General features: G+C 43.6%; 1 protein-coding gene across 8 annotated transcripts in view; it reads left to right on the top strand.

Annotated features, from left to right (window-relative positions):
* The window catches only part of LOC147032428 (corticotropin-releasing hormone receptor 2-like), a 162,671-nt gene that overhangs the window by 107,033 nt on the left and 37,104 nt on the right, over positions 1 to 18,534 (top strand). For all 8 annotated transcript variants that reach the window (XM_085870050.1, XM_085870049.1, XM_085870052.1 and 5 more), the window contains one exon: positions 6,435 to 6,570. In XM_085870050.1, coding sequence (XP_085726176.1) covers positions 6,435 to 6,570 — 136 coding nt within the window. The remainder of the gene's footprint in view (positions 1 to 6,434; positions 6,571 to 18,534) is intronic.

The following is an 18,534-nucleotide window of genomic DNA, read 5'->3' as shown; positions in this document are numbered from 1 at the left end:
GCGGTCGCCTTGCGGGCACCTTGAGGCTACCTTGCAAATTCTATGGCCGCCGCAGGGCCCCCTTAAGGTCACCCTGCGACGTCAAATCAAAGACCGTACGGCAACCCCACGTTTCCGGTCTCCACAATTTCTAAGACCTAAGGCTTAAGTCACATTTGCTCTACGGTGAGGATACGGCGGCCGTACGCCCTCTGAATTGACAGAAACGTGCGGCGACTGCAGAGTTTCTGAGGTGGCCTCAGGGTGGCCCTACGCCGTATGGCTATATTTTACAGGCCTGGGGTCGCCGTGGAATTATAGCGCGGAGTTATAACTCTTTTCATTTCTACGTTCGCCGTAGCAATTCGACAAGCCGAAACAAAAAAAAAACAGGTTAAAAAAAATAAAAAATTAACCCATTCGTTACCGTCCGTCTGGCCGCATGTTCGCCTTAGGGCCCCCCTGCGGTCCCCCTGTCGTCGCCTTGCGGGCACCTTGCGTCTGCCTTGAAAATTCTATGGCCGCCGCAGGAATGCCCTAAGGTCACCGTGCGACATCAAGTCAAATACCGTACGGCACCCCCACGTTTTCAGTCTCCACAATTTATAAATACCCCGTGCAGCGGCCCGAAAAATAAAAACATATGTGACTGCTACATTGTGTGACCGTGGAAATACTGCGGCCGCCGTATAATTGCTAGTGGCCATAGATTTTGGAGACACCACAGCCGCCGTGGCAAATGTGACTTCGGACTAAATACACCGTGCGGCTCCCCGAAAAATAAAAACATATGTGACTGCTACATTGTGTGACCGTGGAAATACTGCGGCCGCCATATAATTGCTAGTGGCCGTAGATTTTGGAGACCCCACGGCCGCCGTGGCAAATGTGACCTAGGCCTTACTCTTTGGCCTTTCTCACATACATTCTGTAGCTCGGTCCTTTATCGTTAGTTTATGCCCCAGGCTTGCTTTTAAAAAGTTATGACCAGATTTTATCTATTACTCAAGATTTGCTCACTTGATGTGTGCCCCTCTCAAGTTAAGCAACTGTATTGCATGGAACAACTGGATCAACAATTTAAATGACTGAAATGGTTCAATAATGTAGATGAAACTGCCCTTTGTAAATATTTCATTTGTTTTGGGTTCCTGTCTTTTTGTCTTATGTGGAAATTTGGACAATTTCCCATCAGAAAGATGAGTTGAATGTTGGGGATTGAATGGGGCGGGGGGGGGAGGAGGGTTCTTTGTAGGCAGTTATTCTAGCATGGCCCATCTGTGGAGCATGATCACATGTGATCAACGACAACATCGCCCAGCCTCGTCTCATACCATGATTAGACCTCAATTTGGTGCCACCAAGAGTTCCCATGAGAAGAAGAGTGGATTTGGAGGGGAAGGATTTTTGGACATTGATGAGAGGGAGAGGGCCTGACACTGGAAGTTATTTGTTAATTGGCTGTTGGTATGTCCACAGAGGCACTCATTTGGTCGGACTTGGAGTGCTCAATAGGGTCATAATTGCCTGCACCCTTGAGCATATGGCCAATGCATTGGCTTCAATTGCCAAACACTCTCACACGAGGGACTAGTAGTCATATAAGAGCCTTTTGTGCTGACAAAAGCCACTCTGCATTAGGCAAGAGCTTAATAGACTGTCGTAGTTGACATTGGTCATTTGCCAAACTTATCCCTTTGGCAAAGTCTCATCTTTTGTTTTGTATTCATCCTTTGTATTCATTCTGTATTTGTATTCATGTATTCATCCAGCCCTTCCCCCCCCCCCATCCCACCCTCCTTCCTACTTGGTTTGGCACCTATAAGGATCTCTAAGTAAGTTTATCAGATTCAACTCTTTATTTTGCATTTGCTTAAATTTATTTATTGTTTGTACTGTTTAATTGGATGACATTAAGGACTATTATTTGGATTTTCCATTGGAAGCTCTATTCCATCAGACTGATACAGTCATTTTGAGGAGGGTTCATTCAAATATACAAACCATTTGCACTGGCTTCCACTTGGTATTTCATGCCACAGGGTTGTCATGTCTCTGGATAAGCCAACCATCTTTAAGATAGTCAGTTAGCCCCTATGGACATTTGGCAACCCCTTTGGGTGTGCCACCCAGTGTAGCACTTCTGCCACAGTACTGACAAATTTGTGTTTGCCCTTTTGTGACTTGATTGAATTTTAATGGTTTAAATCTTTTCCAAGGCCTCTCACTGGAGACAGCATATCACACGCCAGTCTTAAACTATGGACTGATATCAATGCTGTTATCACAAGATCCTTCCACTGAAGGTCACAGTTTTAACAGAGAGGGCATGAGCACAAGACGAGCTGAATGAATTCCTCCACATCCTGGCCTTGAATAATTTATCGAGGGAATATCAGAACCCAGGCCCTACAACCCCAGTAAGTAAACACTCTGAAAAAATGGTTATACATGGAAAAGCATGAGCATGTTACACTTCATAGTCTGAAAAATCTTCAGTCTTGATCTGAAAAATGGGAATATGTCTTTTTACCATGGAAATCTCACATTCTCTTCATCGCTCCAGAACAGTCATTCATTCAGTGAATCCATCTTTCTGTTTCCACAGTCAGCCACTGAAATATGTTCAGTTAATTGAAATTCTCTGCCTCACCATGAGCCATGACCTTCATTGGGCTGACCACAAGTCAAAGCTGGCCTCCAAAGTTTGTTGCAGACTGGGAATCATCTGTCTTTCCAAGTCTTTCCTTGAAACATCAGAGCTACTCACAGCCTACAGTCATTGTCGATAACTGTATGGAGTACTGCTTTCACTTTTCGCCTGGTATCCATGCATCACATCTGTTTCTGCTGGATTCTGTGGAATTTGAAGCTCTTAACATTACCCACATCTCCCATGATGAGGTAGTTGCTCAAACACTATGTCACCTTGCTCAAGGCCTGTTGTTATTCTCACATTACAGACAAGTTGGTTACCTCTGTTTGTTTTCCCTTTCCTCTGGTCTTGTTCCCTATGCTCTCTCAGGTCTATGACCCTTCCCACCTACTCCAGGAAGCACACCTCATCATGGGAGAAGTGGGTAATGTTGTGAGCTTTAGATTCTGGAGAATCCTGACTCCCAAAATGGGCATTGCCCTTTCACCCTACAATGCAAGGAGGCCTACAGTGCCCCCCCCCGACCTTGAGTGGCCCTTTTTCCACAAGAAAGTCACCCCGATCATGCCCCCTCCCCAATAAGGCAATGGTGCACTTAATGGTCAAGTCATGACATCCTCAAAGTGGCTGTCACCTATAAGATACAGTAAACCTTGACATATTGTGATGGTTACGTTCCTGGAAAATGTCGCGATAATTAAAACCGTGATAGTACATACCAATGACCAATGGAAAAAGGGAGGATCAGTTCCTGGGCTTCTAGAAAATATAGAGGAAGGTGGGCGGAAGCATGTAAAAATAAATATAAAGCAAGTTAACATTGACATAAACATGTAAATAAAATAAATACAGTGTAAATTAAACAAAAACACGAGTTTTACCATTTTAATTTATTCCAAAACAGCAAGGTGGGTGGGGTAAGAATATTACATACTCATACTGGACTCTGCCATAAGAAGAAACCACAAAACTTATCTTGGGATGATGATGATGATGATGATGATGATGATGATGATGATGATGATGATGTTAGAGTGGGGTGCGGTAGGAGTGGGGTGCGGTAGGGGAGGGGGTAGGAGGGGAGGGAGCAGAGAGCAGGATTCAGCAACTGGAAGAGCAGCATTAGCTTGACCACAAAGTCACCTGTAGCATTACCACATATAAGAATGGTAAGATGATCCTTAACCACCTTACCTTCTTGAACACCGGAGCAGATATTTCCTGCTTGGCGAGGAAGGTATCAGATGACATCCTCTTCCAGAATAATCCCATCTCGTCAGTGTTTAAAACTTGCTCTGGCATAAATCCCTTCGCCTCAATTAGCTTCATGAGCTGCGGTAGGTAGTTTTTTGCAGCATCATGGTTGGCCAGTGCTGCTTCTCTGAGTAATTTTACATGATGGAGGCCGGATCCTCTTTTTAATTTCACAAACCAGCCATTGCTGGCGTGGAACTTGTGAGTAGCCGAAGTTGAACTGGAGCCTTCAGCCACGGCTGCCTTGTGGAAAAGTTGTTCAATCCACAGTTATTTCTCCCATAATCACTGGTCCACTCAAAATAACTTTTTTCTGTGTTTGGTCCTCGTGCTTTTAACATAAAGTGCTTTTTTCATCCTTTTAATATGAGGATCATGGTTTACGGGACTGGAATGAGACGTTTGCGCTTTGCGGAGCACTGGTGGCAACACTTGAATGGATATTTAACTCATTTTCATGAATATACTGCCCAGTCGATTCATTGATCCCGTAATGGTGGCCCACAGATGCCCCACTTTCACCTCCAGCCAACCGATCTTCCAACTCGATCTTTTTGCCCAACATCATAACCTTTCTCTGCCTTTTGGCAGAACTAACTTTGACCATCATCTTACGTTTGCGGTGCACAAGATTAAAAGCAGTGCACGAGCAACAAAAGGCTCATGATGGGAGATAATTGTACACGCACAGGATGCAAACAATGACTCGTTGCATGATTTCATTTCGACCAATTGCACTTTTTGAGCTGAGATAACGAAATCGGAACACAATAGGTTTCCCGCGATTGGTCGAAAAGCGTGCGTGCGCGTGCGCGCGTGTGTGCGTGCCTATATACTTTTGCTTTAATTTCTTTTTCTCAGCAACTACTTGTTTGATCAATGCAAAACTTTAAATAAAGGCCCCATGGAGAATATTTTATTGATAACAGTGATATCATAGGTCACATGGCATGGCAGCCATATTGGATAAAGGAAAAAAAATTACATCATCTCCAAAACCGCTTAAAAAAAAAAATTGAAACTTGGCATAAATCTGAAACTCCTCATGCAGTATATAGGGTGATAGCAATGACATGATCGGTGAAGTGGTATTCCAGCTATAAGTATTTCAATCAAAATTCTTAGCTGATCTACGACCCGATCTGATTGAAGAGTTAATTTTACGATGGCATTGGTCATGTGATCTGGTGCCCATCTTGGATTGAAAATAAAAACGTTAAAAAAATCTTCTTCTCCAGAACTACTTAACAGATTGATGCTAAACTTCATACGTATAATTAACTTGCCATGGGGAATTTAGTTTGAATTTTTTTTTTCATATTCACCTTTATTGACACAATTTAACCTTAATATGAACAAAAGTGGTTGATAAATATCCTAATGATCAATCAATAATCAAAAAAAGCTATGGATAATGGCAATGTATGTGACATAATAGGGCGCATGGATGATATGGGTTTACAGGCCATATAAGTAGCGTGTTCAGTGAACGATGGTATTTTTGTTTAGAATGAGCATGCGAGGTGAGATTATGAGGTCCACCAAATGCTGTTCTTGTTTTTCCTTGAGTTCAGGTCATTTTGCCATAATTGTTGCTGCAATAATTGACAACTGTGTAAAAATATGTTCAAAGCAAAATCTGTGAATACCATTGCAGCTCTGAATGAATGTGAAGAAACTATTTCCAAACATTTTATTCTTGCTAATGGCACTGACTGCTTCGAGTGTCGACTTGTAAGGCAGAAGAAATATTTTCTTAGGTGGAGGGAATGTATGCTGCAATTAGAAAAGCAATGACTTCCAGACACCGCATAAGTTTTTGACAGCTTCACTGAGTTGCAAAGTCAACGATTGTACTGTTTCTTTTTGTGATGTGATGCACCAATTAAAATCAGCTGTTTCCATGTGTTTTGTACTCCTGTAAATTGTGCCTCTATTATGAGGTGTTGTCGCTCCCAGGATTTGCACATTATCTCATTATGGTGCGAGTCCTGAGCTCCATATGCTAAGACCTATGGGTCCTGGCCTTCTCCTGCAATCTCTGTGTTAATACTGAATGTAGGCCATAGCAGACCATTTATTTTACTCCCTTCCCCTCCCCCCTCACCCCCCCCCCCATTTTCCCCAATTCTCATGTGCTCATTCAAATATATACTGTATTATTTGAAAACAAGTTACCTTACTTCAGTTTATGGTTGACATTACATCTCCATTTTCTTCCTCCTCTCTCTTCCCAATCTGTTAAGGAGTATTATTTGTTTATCCTCCTAATCTCTTCCTTTTTCTAGCCCTCCCCCACTATCACACCTTATTCTTTTATTTCCCTCTTCTATATACCTTCTCCCTTCCTTTTCTTTCATCGTTTCAATTTATTTGACTCCGCCCACTACCTTTGTGATACTTAACATGCATGAAGATGGCCCTTAAATTTGTGAAAATAAAAAAATGGAGAACAAATGTTTGTTTAGTAAAAATACAAGCTAATTAAATAAAAGAATAGGACACAGATGTGATATGCAGTATTATTCACATATATGTGCCCCAGGAAGGCTGTGAAAGCTACACTGGTTCTACTTCCTCTGCTTGGCATCACCTACATACTCTACTTCGTGAACTTTGGGAGGGATGAAGCTTCCAACATCATCTTTGTTTTCGTAAACTCATTTCTCATGTCCTTCCAGGTTAGTGTCCTTTCTCCTTTTATTTTATTTAACAAATCATCAAAAGCAAAACAAAATTGAACAAGACTGAGCATTTAATGTTGCTGAACTCCATACCACCTCTTTTGTTTGTACCGGTTCATGTTTACCCTTTTCCGATATGGTCCTTTTACCTGTTACTCCAGTTTGGATTCTTCCTCATTCATATACTGCATACAACGTGTTTCAAAAAGATTGATACAACTTTGACTTCCTGCCATTTCTTTGTTTTTTGACCGATACCGTTTTCCTTTTCAGGGTTTGGTGGTGTTATTGTGGTATTTGTTCCCTGGGATTTCTCGCTCCATAGCTCAACTATGGCATTGACAGTGAAGCAGAAGACAAAAGTGGTAGCTCTGTAGTTTGAGACTAAATCATATGTAGACACCCGCCGGAAGTTCTACCGGGAATACGACCTCAGAACATGTGATGAACACACAAATTGTGCCATTTAACGTATTGTGAAACATTTTGAGCACAAGGGTACAGTGCACAACCAGAGCAAGGGCAACAATGGCAGGCCAGTATCAGTAACCAAGAGCCAAGCCAATATCGAGGCCGTGTGGGATTCTGCAGTGGACAGTCCCAAGAAGTTCCACCGCCAGTGCTCCCAGGAGCTAGGCATCAAACCAACATCAGTCTGGCATATCCCCACGAAGGAACTGAAGCTTTTCCCACACATCATCTCTATAAGGCATAAACCGAGTCAAGATGACATGAGAAGGAGACTTGATATGTGCAATTAGCTCAATGACAAGATGAAGCGGTACCCAAACTGGATCAACCTGATTTGGTTCAGGAATGAAGCCCATTTCCACTTGAACGGTGCCATCAACAACCACAACAACATTTTGTGGTGGGTGTCAACATATGATTTAGTCTCATACCACAGAGCCACCACTTTTGTCTTCTGCTTCACTGTCAATGGCATAGTTGAGCTATGGAGCGAGAAAAGGAAAATGGTATCGGTCAAAAAAACAAAGAAATGGCAGGAAGTCAAAGTTGTATCAATCTTTTTGAAACTGTGTGTGTGTGTGTGTGTGTGTGTGTGTGTGTGTGTGTGTGTGTGTGTGTGTGTGTGTGTGTGTGTGTGTGTGTGTGTGTGTGTGTGTGTGTGTGTGTGTGTGTGTGTGTGTGTGTGTGTGTGTGTGTGTGTGTGTTATATAATTCCATTATACCTCTCCCCGATGTATATCTTACCAATATACTGTATTATATTATGCATTTGTATGTAGATTAGAGTTTAAATGCATAACCATATCATTGCACCTCAATGAGTTGGCAGGTTAGCCAAGTGGTGTGTACACTCGCTTTTGAGCTGCCGAGTACCTTGTCTGGGTTCAACTCTCAGCCCAGCTACAAGCTGTCATCCTGATGCTTCGCAGGCAGGGTGAAGCATCATTGTGTTTACCATCCCTCGGATGGACGTTAAACTGTCTTGCTGCACACTTCAGATCACTGGCTCAATTAGATGGCTCATAATATAACTAAAGCAATGCTCAGATGCATTACACTAAGGTGCCACTTTGGATGTATATAGATTACATGAGATTTGAAAAAGAACGATATACAGGATTGCCACAATGTCTTGTCACCCCTGGTAAAATTTGTGGCATTCCTTTTTTCATATTAGCTGACCACACTGAAGGGTTCTACAAGTTATAGCACATACATTTGCAGTACTCTTTTACTTTATTACACATTTTACAGCATATGACGCAAGCAGTAAGTGTCCAGTGGATCCGTTTGTGCTCCATCATAGTCATTACAGAGAATCATTTTGTTCCATGTTCTGTGGGACATTTTCCCAAGCATTTGTGGGGTGATACGATTGAAAGGAAGTCTCACTGCTTGTTTCAGGTCATCAATGGATATGTAGCACTGCTGTGCAACAATCTATTTTATGAAGCCCCAAAGGGAATTATCACATGTCTACAGGTCTGAGCTTTGAGGTGGCCAGTCGAATGGAGCAGGCAGCATTGTTGACCCCTGTTTGTGGACGTTTATGAACCCGGACAATGACAACAATCCATTGTTCAATGGTGTAATTGCTTGTATCACCCATGCTTATGTCGTTCAATCTGAGAAAAATGGAAAAAACGAAACCTTATGTTGGGCACTTCATCCTGCCTTGATGCTCATGATGTTCCAAACGCATGTCATGTGGAACTGATCCAGCTGCTTTATATTGTTACGAATTTGGAAGCCTTTTGCACACAGTCAGCAGTCCCATAGTTCAGTTATATCGTTAAGTATATGTGGATAGTTATAATCCCTCCCCTATGTCTAATGGGTTAATTTCATGTGTGTGCTGCAGGTTTCTTTCATAGTCAGGTTTTTTACATCTTTAAATCTACCCAACAAAACCCTCCCTTCACTCCTCCTCCCACTCTGCGGGCGAAAAAGCACTTCACCCGCCTAACTTTCACTTCACACCACGACGCCATAACGCACGTGTCTCTGACTATGGACGTGGGCGGAGCCCCCCTCGCCTCGGAGCTCTGACTCCGCCCCATCAAAGAAGAATGTCTCCCCTGTCGACACTGGGGAAGACAACAGGGCCTCTCTCGGGGGAGGAACACCGAGACGCCCCTCCTCCAATCGCAGCTGGTCACCACGACACCCGAAAATGCCCCGTCCAATCCAGAGGCGAGTTACCCGAGAGCGGATCCCTCCACCCCGCACGGGGGAGGGATAAGAAGGATCGCGAGCTGTATCCGGGGGGTTCTTGGTTCCTTGGACGTCGTTCCTTGCTTCTGGTCTGCTGGGCTCTCCTGGTCGTCGGTCATCATTCGTGGCTGGCCGGGTCGTTCGTAGGTTCGTGTGCGCTCGTTGGATTCTGGTTCGTGGGTTCGAGTCGCACCGTGGTGGGTTGTGTTGGAGCTGGGGATCCCCGTTCCCTTCCACGGACTCCGAGCTCCACAAGTGCAGGATGGTAAAACCGCATGAGGCGGCCAGGTACCCGACCAAACTCTAACCCCCCAGCTTGCCTATCCTCTGCGGCTGGAGGGTCCGAATAAAGGCCAGTTGGCGCCATTTCTTTTTGAGTGTGTGTGTCCGTGTGTGGCGCCAGTCTGTAAGTAGAACTGCATAAGTGCCTTGCTTAATGTACATTGCATTTTCGTCGGTTTAACCCTGCTCTGTCTCCCTCCCTGATTATTATGTGTAAAATAAACTCCGTGTTAAATGTACCAGCTCATTTTCTGTGCTTTCTCTCATTGGCCTAGCATGGTTCGGGTTTGAGTTATAGTGAGGCCGATTGCGCCGTATTGTTATTTGGACCGGCGCGGCTTTGGTAATTCCCGCTCGGTTACGCCAGATCCGAGTCGGTAACAGCGACTCGGTTCGGACAAAGCCGGCCGAGGGTGTGGCTTCCCCGGTAGCTAGACCGCACGGCTAATTAGGTAAATTGGAATCAAACAAAAAGACCCTAACCGCGCGGTCGAACTATTGGCATCCACGGTCCATTAAGCGACCCGTTGACTTCGGAGTTATCCGGAGTGACGACCTTCAATTCCGCGTGTGTGGCAGGGGGTGGGGAAGAGGGGGGGACGGCCCAACTGCTTCATCTCGCGGTCGTTCCCCGTCCGCGAACCAGGCACCACAACAATATATCTGGAATAGTGAAACAGTACTCCATGTCTTGCAAGCACATAGCAGGGTAGGTCTTATGACCACAACTTTGTAGACTGAGAGTTTAGTTAAGAGTTTGACACTTCTGGTGGACATTAAAGAATTGACACCTCTAGTGGACTTCAACACCAGATAGCTAAAGATGATAGCCTCAAGAGACTGCCATGCTTCCATAGTCTCTTGTGGGGTATTCCATGCCAAGTGTACACACCCTCCCGACACTAATACCTCATTTTCTCCCCATATGTTGGTCATTTATTCACTTGGGTGAAAAAACTCAAAATACCAACATTTAGACCTGTGGGCCCATTTTAGCCCCCCCCCCCAAATTTGGGCGCCCCCGGCTGCCCCACAATCTTCCAGAGGCCATATCACAGGTTGTAGTGGTCCGATTTGGCTGATCTTGGAATCAAAATGCTTGTAAAAGCGAGCTCTTTCGAATCGCGTAAAGTAAAATCACTCCGAAACAGTAATTCAAAAAGTTTTATAGTTTGGGGTGCCCTTTGACCTTAGGCCCCCGCTCCCCAGCCAAGCCGATGGTCCCGATTTTTTTCGTGTGAGAATACCCCTTCATATACTCCAACACCTCAGCATAAATGAAAATGGGATCTCAATGGGTTCAAGTGTGATGATGGTTTTATTGTTCGGGAACTCGGGTGCTGGACACACAATACGCCACAATACATCGTACAATATTTGAACACAAGATTTCCAATATATTGCTACGGCTGTGGAAATTCGCAATACACCATAAAGGACCTTAGATCAGTTATGACGATAAGTAATTGTGTAGTTAGATTTCCCCACCGTTGTTTAGAGGGAATTTCCGTGTTCACAGGGCTGTGATCCTTTGAGTTAGCCGTTTTTCTTTCGCTATCGTTATTTTGGACCGTCCGAAAACGTCGAACGAAGGCCCCGTGGAAGACCTGCAGCAACGCGCGAGTTTTCCCGCCGTTTTGCGCCGCCAACTCTGGCACGAGAGGCGGCGAAGAGCTCGCTCGCGATTGGTGGACACGGGGCGTGAGTCGGTCGGGAGGGGAACACCCCTTTGAGGAGCTTCTCGAAAGAGCTCGAAGGGAGGCGGAGCTGAAAAGGGGGTGGAGCGAAGGGGCGGAGCCCCGCGCTATATAAGGCGGACCGCACGCAGGGCTCGCTCTCTCTTCTTCTTCATTCTGGATTGCTCTGCTTCTTCTTCGTCGACGTCATCCGCTCTCTTCTGGTGGTCGAGGTCAAACTCGGACTCGCTCTCGTTGTTTTAGCTTCCTCTTCCCTTGGTGGTCGTCGGAGGTTCGCGCTTCCTCTTCTCTTGGTGGTCGTCGGAGGTTCGCGCTTCCTCGTCTCTTGGTGGTCGAGGTTGAACTCGGGTTCTCTCTCTGGATCGTCGAGGTCGTCTTCTCCCTCTGGGCGCCAAGTCGTGAGGGTTGCGAGCGGTGGTCCAGGGTCGAGGCGCGCACGAGAGGAGAGTGCCGGAGAGGGCTCGCCGACCGTCACACCTCGAGGGTGCAGGTCACCTGCTACGGTCTCGCGGGACCCGTTCGGTCTCCCAGGTCCCGTGTCATAAAGACCCAAGTGATCCAGCCTGACCCCCTTGTCTGTGAGGAGGTCTTTTCTTGTATTTCTTTTGGGTTTTTGAATGAATGTTGGCGTGGCGCCGTCCTGTCAAGTAAAACTGCTTAAGTGACTGTACATTTATTAATTATATTCGGTCGTAGTGCTTTCCCTTGCTTTTGTTTGCCTGCTTTTGTTTCTATTTGCCTGTATACGTGATTGCCTGTTGTTCCTATTTGCCTGCTTACGTGTTGTGTAATAAATGTGCTGGTCTAAAAGTACCCCGTTCGTCGCGTCCTCCTTTCACCCCATTGAAATGCCATCTTGCTTCGCGGAATAAATAGCTGGGTTTTAAACACCTGTTAAACAGAATCGGATCCAGCGAGGTCGGCGATAATACCCGCTCGGTTATCACTGCAGAATGGAACAGACCGCTTAAGCGGTTCGTGTCCCAAGCCGACCTGCGTCGAGGTACGGTCGCCCGGTCGACTGCCTGCGCAGGTACTTAGGTATATCGAGTTCGCCAAGTGACCCTATCTTGTGCGGGTAGACAATTGGCACGGCCGTGGTGAGGTGAAAGACCCACCCGTGACAGTGTTCCGGCGTTAGCTCTGGAAAGTCATGACTGAATTGTCTGTCCGGTGGGCGACGCAGTTGCTATTAGTGGGAAGCGGCCAATCGCACGCCGGCGGGCGCAAATTCGTAACAATTCTATATCAGTATATTGTACATAAATTTTCCACATGCACATGCAGGAACTGGAAGCGATACTAGTTTGAGTAAGAGTTTTTCCAAGCATATTATAGTCAAGATTTTTTGCCAACCAATGTTTTATTTGACAGCTGTGTTTCTTTTTTTACTGATTGTGGAGGTTCTACCTGGAGCAGTTTATGGTTCTAAGGAAAGAAGTATATCAGAAATGTCTAAAATGCAGTGATCTTCAACGTCAAGAAAAAATAAACTATTTGCGGGTCCGTTTGGATGAAGAAAATTCACTTTAACTTCATGAGTGTCCTGAAAGGCTTCCATGATGCAGGCAAGCCACCATTTTCCATCATAGTGCACTGTGACATAACCTGAGAGTTTCCCGGTAAAAGTTGGTGAAGATTTTGAAATAGCTGACTCAATACGGTGTTCCTCGCTAAGGCTGAATTTGCGTACTTGAAGAGCAGTTTCAGAAATAGGGATGAAAGCATGAAGTTTTTGAGTTCCAGCTATGGTTTTGGCCGTTTTTAACCTTTCTTCCAGATTTTGTTCTTCCTCGTCATACGCCTCTTGGATCCTGTAACCGAACTTCATTTCATTCAAACCATTTTCAGCAAAGGCGAAAATATCTTTTGGAGAAATAATTTGATTGTCGTAAGGTCTACGCAGGCTCTCACGTGTTGCTTCTCGTTTGACTGTACCTCTCACGCCATCTGAAGAGCCCTTGCCATGACTTGTGGCAATAAAATGCCATTCTGCGTCAATACCACACTCTGATTTGTGATGACATAGGTTTATGAAGGCTTTGCAATTCTTATTGGCCAGCGCAACTGTCTGAGAAATAGTAAAGTTTCTTTACATTTCCAAAGCCAGATTTCAAGTGTTCAATGAGCATTCTTTAGAAGAGGTGGACTGAGACAACGTCATGAGTATTGCATTCTGATATAATCGTGAACGAATCGTGGTTTAATTTGCCATCGTCAGATTTGAAATAGTAAAAGCAGGGGTGAATTGTCGCTTGAGAGCAGTTCCAATGGAATCCTTGGGCCGCAATCTGTATGACAAACGAATAGTTCTCTCAGAAGTCTCCAATAATGACAAATTCTCCTTCACTGATTTCGTCTTTCTTATTATTCAGAAACTGAGATTGGGCCTTGGCAATGAAGTCGTGTCTCACTAATTTCACCGCGCGTTCACAGAATTGATTAATGAATTCTTCCAAAGGCAGGACCAAAGCTCTTCCAAAGCTCAGTTCAGATCTGTCGGTGGATGTCCACTGTTTAAACTGAATTTTATCAATATCCTCTAGTTCATAAGCACTCAGTAGCTCGGTTTTGAAGTCTTCAATTGATGGGCAACTTTCACAAGTTCTGAAATAACATGCCAGTTGTGCTGGGTTACAAACTATGCGTGCTATCACATGATTATAGCTAGGAAGTTCGGCTATCTGTGGCATTTTGGAAACAAACATCATGAGTTTCACATTTTGATGTATCGTACATACACTGTGTATACCGCCTGAACCGGCCAGGACACACTCCGAGGGACGGAGCATGGCGAACTTCACGAATCCAACTTTCTAGCCAGTGTTCTTCTCTTTGAATATCTGAAACAGTTCCGTGAGATTGTTTAGTAACAGGCGCTTTTGAATTTTGTCTTTTCCAAGTTCATTCCTGACCACCACACACTCCTTTTTTTCCCAGCATTATTCGGCTGACTTCATCACTTCGGTAAAATTCGGTTACGGCGGATTTCACTTCGTCAGGCAATATTTTACCCTGTTTGGGATTTGGAGACGAAAGCATACCATTTTCTTTCTCTAAATTTTTGGCTTGCATAGCCATTCTTTGGGAGCAAACTGAATTCACTCATCATCCGTCTGATGCTCATATTCCTAGCAAATATTGTCAGTAAACGTATTTACTCTGAACGGCTCGAAACAACGTATTTTTCTTTCAGGCTTTTGATCACCTCTGGTATGCAGTTTTCATCACATTTTGATGCTGTATTTTGTGTTTTCTCCGCAGTGCTTGGTCCAGCAGCTAGTTATAATTTTTTTTCGCACAGAATCTTCCACTTTACTTCGCTTTTCAGGAACGTACCCTGGGTTCCTTTCCGCCTTTTGTTTCTCGAATGGGCTTTCGCCTATCATCGATAACGACTGGTTTAATAGGTCAACTTCTGCTTCTCGCTCAAAAACCTCCTCGTCCTCATCTGTCGAAATAGATTCTTCAATGCCTTCGGTAGTACCTTCTGATGGTAATTTTGAACTGGTCGAAGATGATTCTTCAATACGCTCTGGGGACAACTGAGAAAGATTTTTTTTCTGCACGAAGTACAAAGTCTGTCATCTTTTTTCACCTTTGAAGAAAATTTTATCAACATATCATTTGACACATAGCGAAGATCTTTTCGTTGTTTCATTTTATGGTAGCTGAACGGATCGCAACAGTATTTTCCGAACTCCTTTCGATCTTCAGTCGTCATGCTTACTGCAAAATATGCAAAAACTGAGATTAGCCCATTTATAACTTAATTCGATGATGGTTATACAAAAAATGTACACTTAAAAATCAATAGACACAATAGGCAGAATAATTTTTCGCAAATGATGCTATATATATATATATATATATATATATATATATATATATATATATATATATATATATATATATATATATATATATATATATATATATATATATATATATATATATATATATATATATATATATATATATATATATATATATTAGTCCAGAGATGATGATTGTCAATTTCAGACATAAAGTCGCCTGCCAGCAGGTGACGTCATTGGAACGATGACAGCAAACGTCGCCCAATGTCGAATCAAGAATTAGTGATATGTGGACCGTGGACAATAAAACCATCATCACACTTGAACCCATTGGGATCCCATTTTAATTTATGCCTAGGTGTTGGAGTATATGAAGGGGTATTCTCACACGAAAAAAATCGGGATCATCGGTTTGGCTGGGGGGCGGGGACCCAAGGTCAAAGGGCGCCCCAAACTATAACTTTTTGAATTACTGTTTCAGAGTGATTTTACTTTACGCGATTCGAAAGATCTCGCTTTTACGAGCATTTTGATACCAAGATCATCCAAATCGGACCACTACAACCTGTGATATGGCCACTGGAAGATTGTGGGTCAACCGGGGGCACCCAAATTTGGGGGGGGGGGGGTTAAATGGGCCCCCAGGTCTGAAAATTGACACATAATGTTTTACCTTGGATACAAACACTTGCACAAAAAAAGACTGAAATCTGAGACGGTGTCAAAATTTCATTGAAAAATGTGTACACTTGATATGGAACGCCCCTGCACAGCCCGGCAAAGATCGAGTTTCCTTTGACTATTCCATTTTCCACTTGGCTGTCGATGCAGACATTTGCAGAGATTTTACCCCTGAGATAGATGAAGTTTTCTACAGCATTGAGAGTTTTGTCATTGATAGCAATAGCAGGTAGAACATACCCAGAGTTATGTGCAACACTTCTTTTAGCTCATGTTAAGCCCAAATCTGTTAGTTGTATTTGTAAAAACAGTACATGATCCGATGGAGGCCATGCTCAGAGAGAGTGTGATACGAGAATAGTCATTGACAAACAGTAGCTCCCTCACCAACTTCTTTGATACCTTGGTTGAGGATTTCAGCTGTCTCAGGTTAAAGAGCTTTCCATCTCTTCTGAACTGGATGAAGATTCCATCATCATGGTCTTCTAATGGTCCAACGAGAATGGCAGCAAAGGACATGCTGAAGAGCACAGGGGCCAAAATACACGCCTGCTTCACACTGCTTGTGATGTCAAAAGGGTCTGTGCATTTATCACAATCCATAATTCTGGCCATCATTCCATCATGAAATTGTCGCATCAAATTTATAAATCTATTGGGACATCCAAGTTTGACTCAGACTTTTCAAAATTCCTCTCTGTTTACAGTGTTAAAGGTCTTTGTCAAATCAACAAAGGCGTAGTAGAGTCCCATCTGTTTTTCATGACATTTCTCTTGTATTTGTTGAAGGGTGAAGATCATGTCACTACTGCTTCTGCCTTTTCTGAAACCACTTTGGCTTCTCGTAGAATGCACTCAGCTATGTAGTTTATCAGTCTACTTAGTATGACTCTTGCATGAACCTTGCCAACTATCACTAGCAAAAAGCTACATCTGTGGTTGTCACACCAATATTTTTGTTCCTTTTCCTTTGTGCAGGTGAACAAATGTGGTTGTGGCATCTTAGAACTCCTTGGGAATAATTTCCTGATGACACATTGCTCAATACTGTTGTTTGAGTTGGATGGCAAGCAGAGATCCCCGAGCTTTGTAGATTTCACCTGAAATTCCATCTGTGCCTGGAGCTTTCCACAAAGTAAGAGATCTGATGACCTTTTCTACCTCTGCAACAGATGGTTCAGTATCCAGGTTTTCTTGTTTGGACCAGTCTGGAAGATTTTCTATGACTAATCCCTTAAAGTTTGATGGATAGTTCAGGACAACTCTAAAGTATTCAACCCAGCAGTTCTGGACTGCCATTCTATCTGTTTGGATGGATTTCCCGTCGGCACTGAGAATAGGTAAATAGCCACATATCCTGTTGATTGGCATGAGTTTGAAACGATCATTGGTTTTCTTGGCCCACCAAGTGTTCTGCATTTCATGTACCTTCTGTTGCAGTTTCCCTTTACTTTCCCGGAATGGCCTTTTCATAGCAGTTGAATCTCTGCTTCCGAGCAATGTTGCCTGAGCTGTATTTTCCTCCTTTAGAAGAACCTTCAATCAATAAATAAATCAATCAGAAAAGTATGTAGTTTCTCTATGTCTCTGTGCAGAGAAATAAGCATGACCACAGCATACAGAAAAACAGACATTAACATTAATGTAGGAGCCCCTGTTTAAATTTCAATTCGTTTTTTTTTTTTCCACTCGGACCAAGTTTGTGGATTGTGACGTCAAATTCAAGTCTTACGGCACAGATGTTCGAAGAAATGAGGAATGATACGGCTCTCGAGTCCTCTGATGAAATGTAGTTTCGTTTTCGATCTCAGTGACTGCTCACAGGTGCTTCACCATTGTACCCATGGTGGAAAGACTGTTCATGTGTTGCAGGATCACCTGACCTCACCTACGGTACAGCCTGGGTCAACTGCAGGCGTCAAGGGATTGATCCCACACTCATGCTTATATAACCGCATCCAGCAGTCTCATTGTGCATCTCTCTGAACCAGCCTGTTTTGTGCTGCAAATACACATCGCCCAGTCCTTCCTAACACAACTGGCTTTTCTAACCCCCCCCCCTCACCCGCCTCACAGAGACCATATTTTTAATGTCATCATGGCCAGCATCATGGGAGTCCCCCTTATTTATTCGCATTATTCTCCAAAACATTACATTATTCATCTTGCACACCCATCTGGGTGTCTTTATCATAAATCCTTATGGAAGGTAGTACTCAGCATTGTCATAGTCATGGTAATCATCATCATCATCATCATACCATATTATTTACAAAGCATTGGCACAAATGAAGCAGTCTCTTGGTAAGGGTTATGTTGGGTGATTTGCCGTTGCCAACCCGAAGTAAGGGTGGTGCGTTTGACTGAACGTTTGTGCACTTGGGAGGTCGCACATGGGCAGTTCTGAGCATATCTTCCTTGATAATATTGTAAATTACACATCTGGTGATGTACTGGGGATAACTCTTTCCAGTTAAGATTTGGTCCAAAGAGCATGGCTCTCCATTGAAGAAAAACTGATTTATCCAGGTATACTAATGCAAGAAAACAATAAATAGAATGCTGTAATTTAGATATTGCATTTCAGTCACCAACAGTCAGATCCAGACAAAAGACATACACAGCAAGCATTTGAGGCAAAGAAAATCTCAAAAGTAGAATACTGTATTTGTTCATATACAAATTTTTTAATCAATACATCAAATCATATAATGTAACCTCCAAGCTTTCAGAAAAATCAGCATTGATATTCGTGAAAGGTCAGGTAGAGCATTATCTTTCAAATGAATCTTGACATA

The sequence above is a fragment of the Eptatretus burgeri genome, chromosome 2 (assembly GCF_056783735.1).
Source record: "Eptatretus burgeri isolate ZD-2024b chromosome 2, Ebu_testis_v1, whole genome shotgun sequence".
Lineage (NCBI taxonomy): Eukaryota > Metazoa > Chordata > Myxini > Myxiniformes > Myxinidae > Eptatretus > Eptatretus burgeri.
The sequence above is the reverse complement of the archived record's forward strand: the minus strand, read 5'-3'. Positions and strand labels throughout refer to the sequence as shown.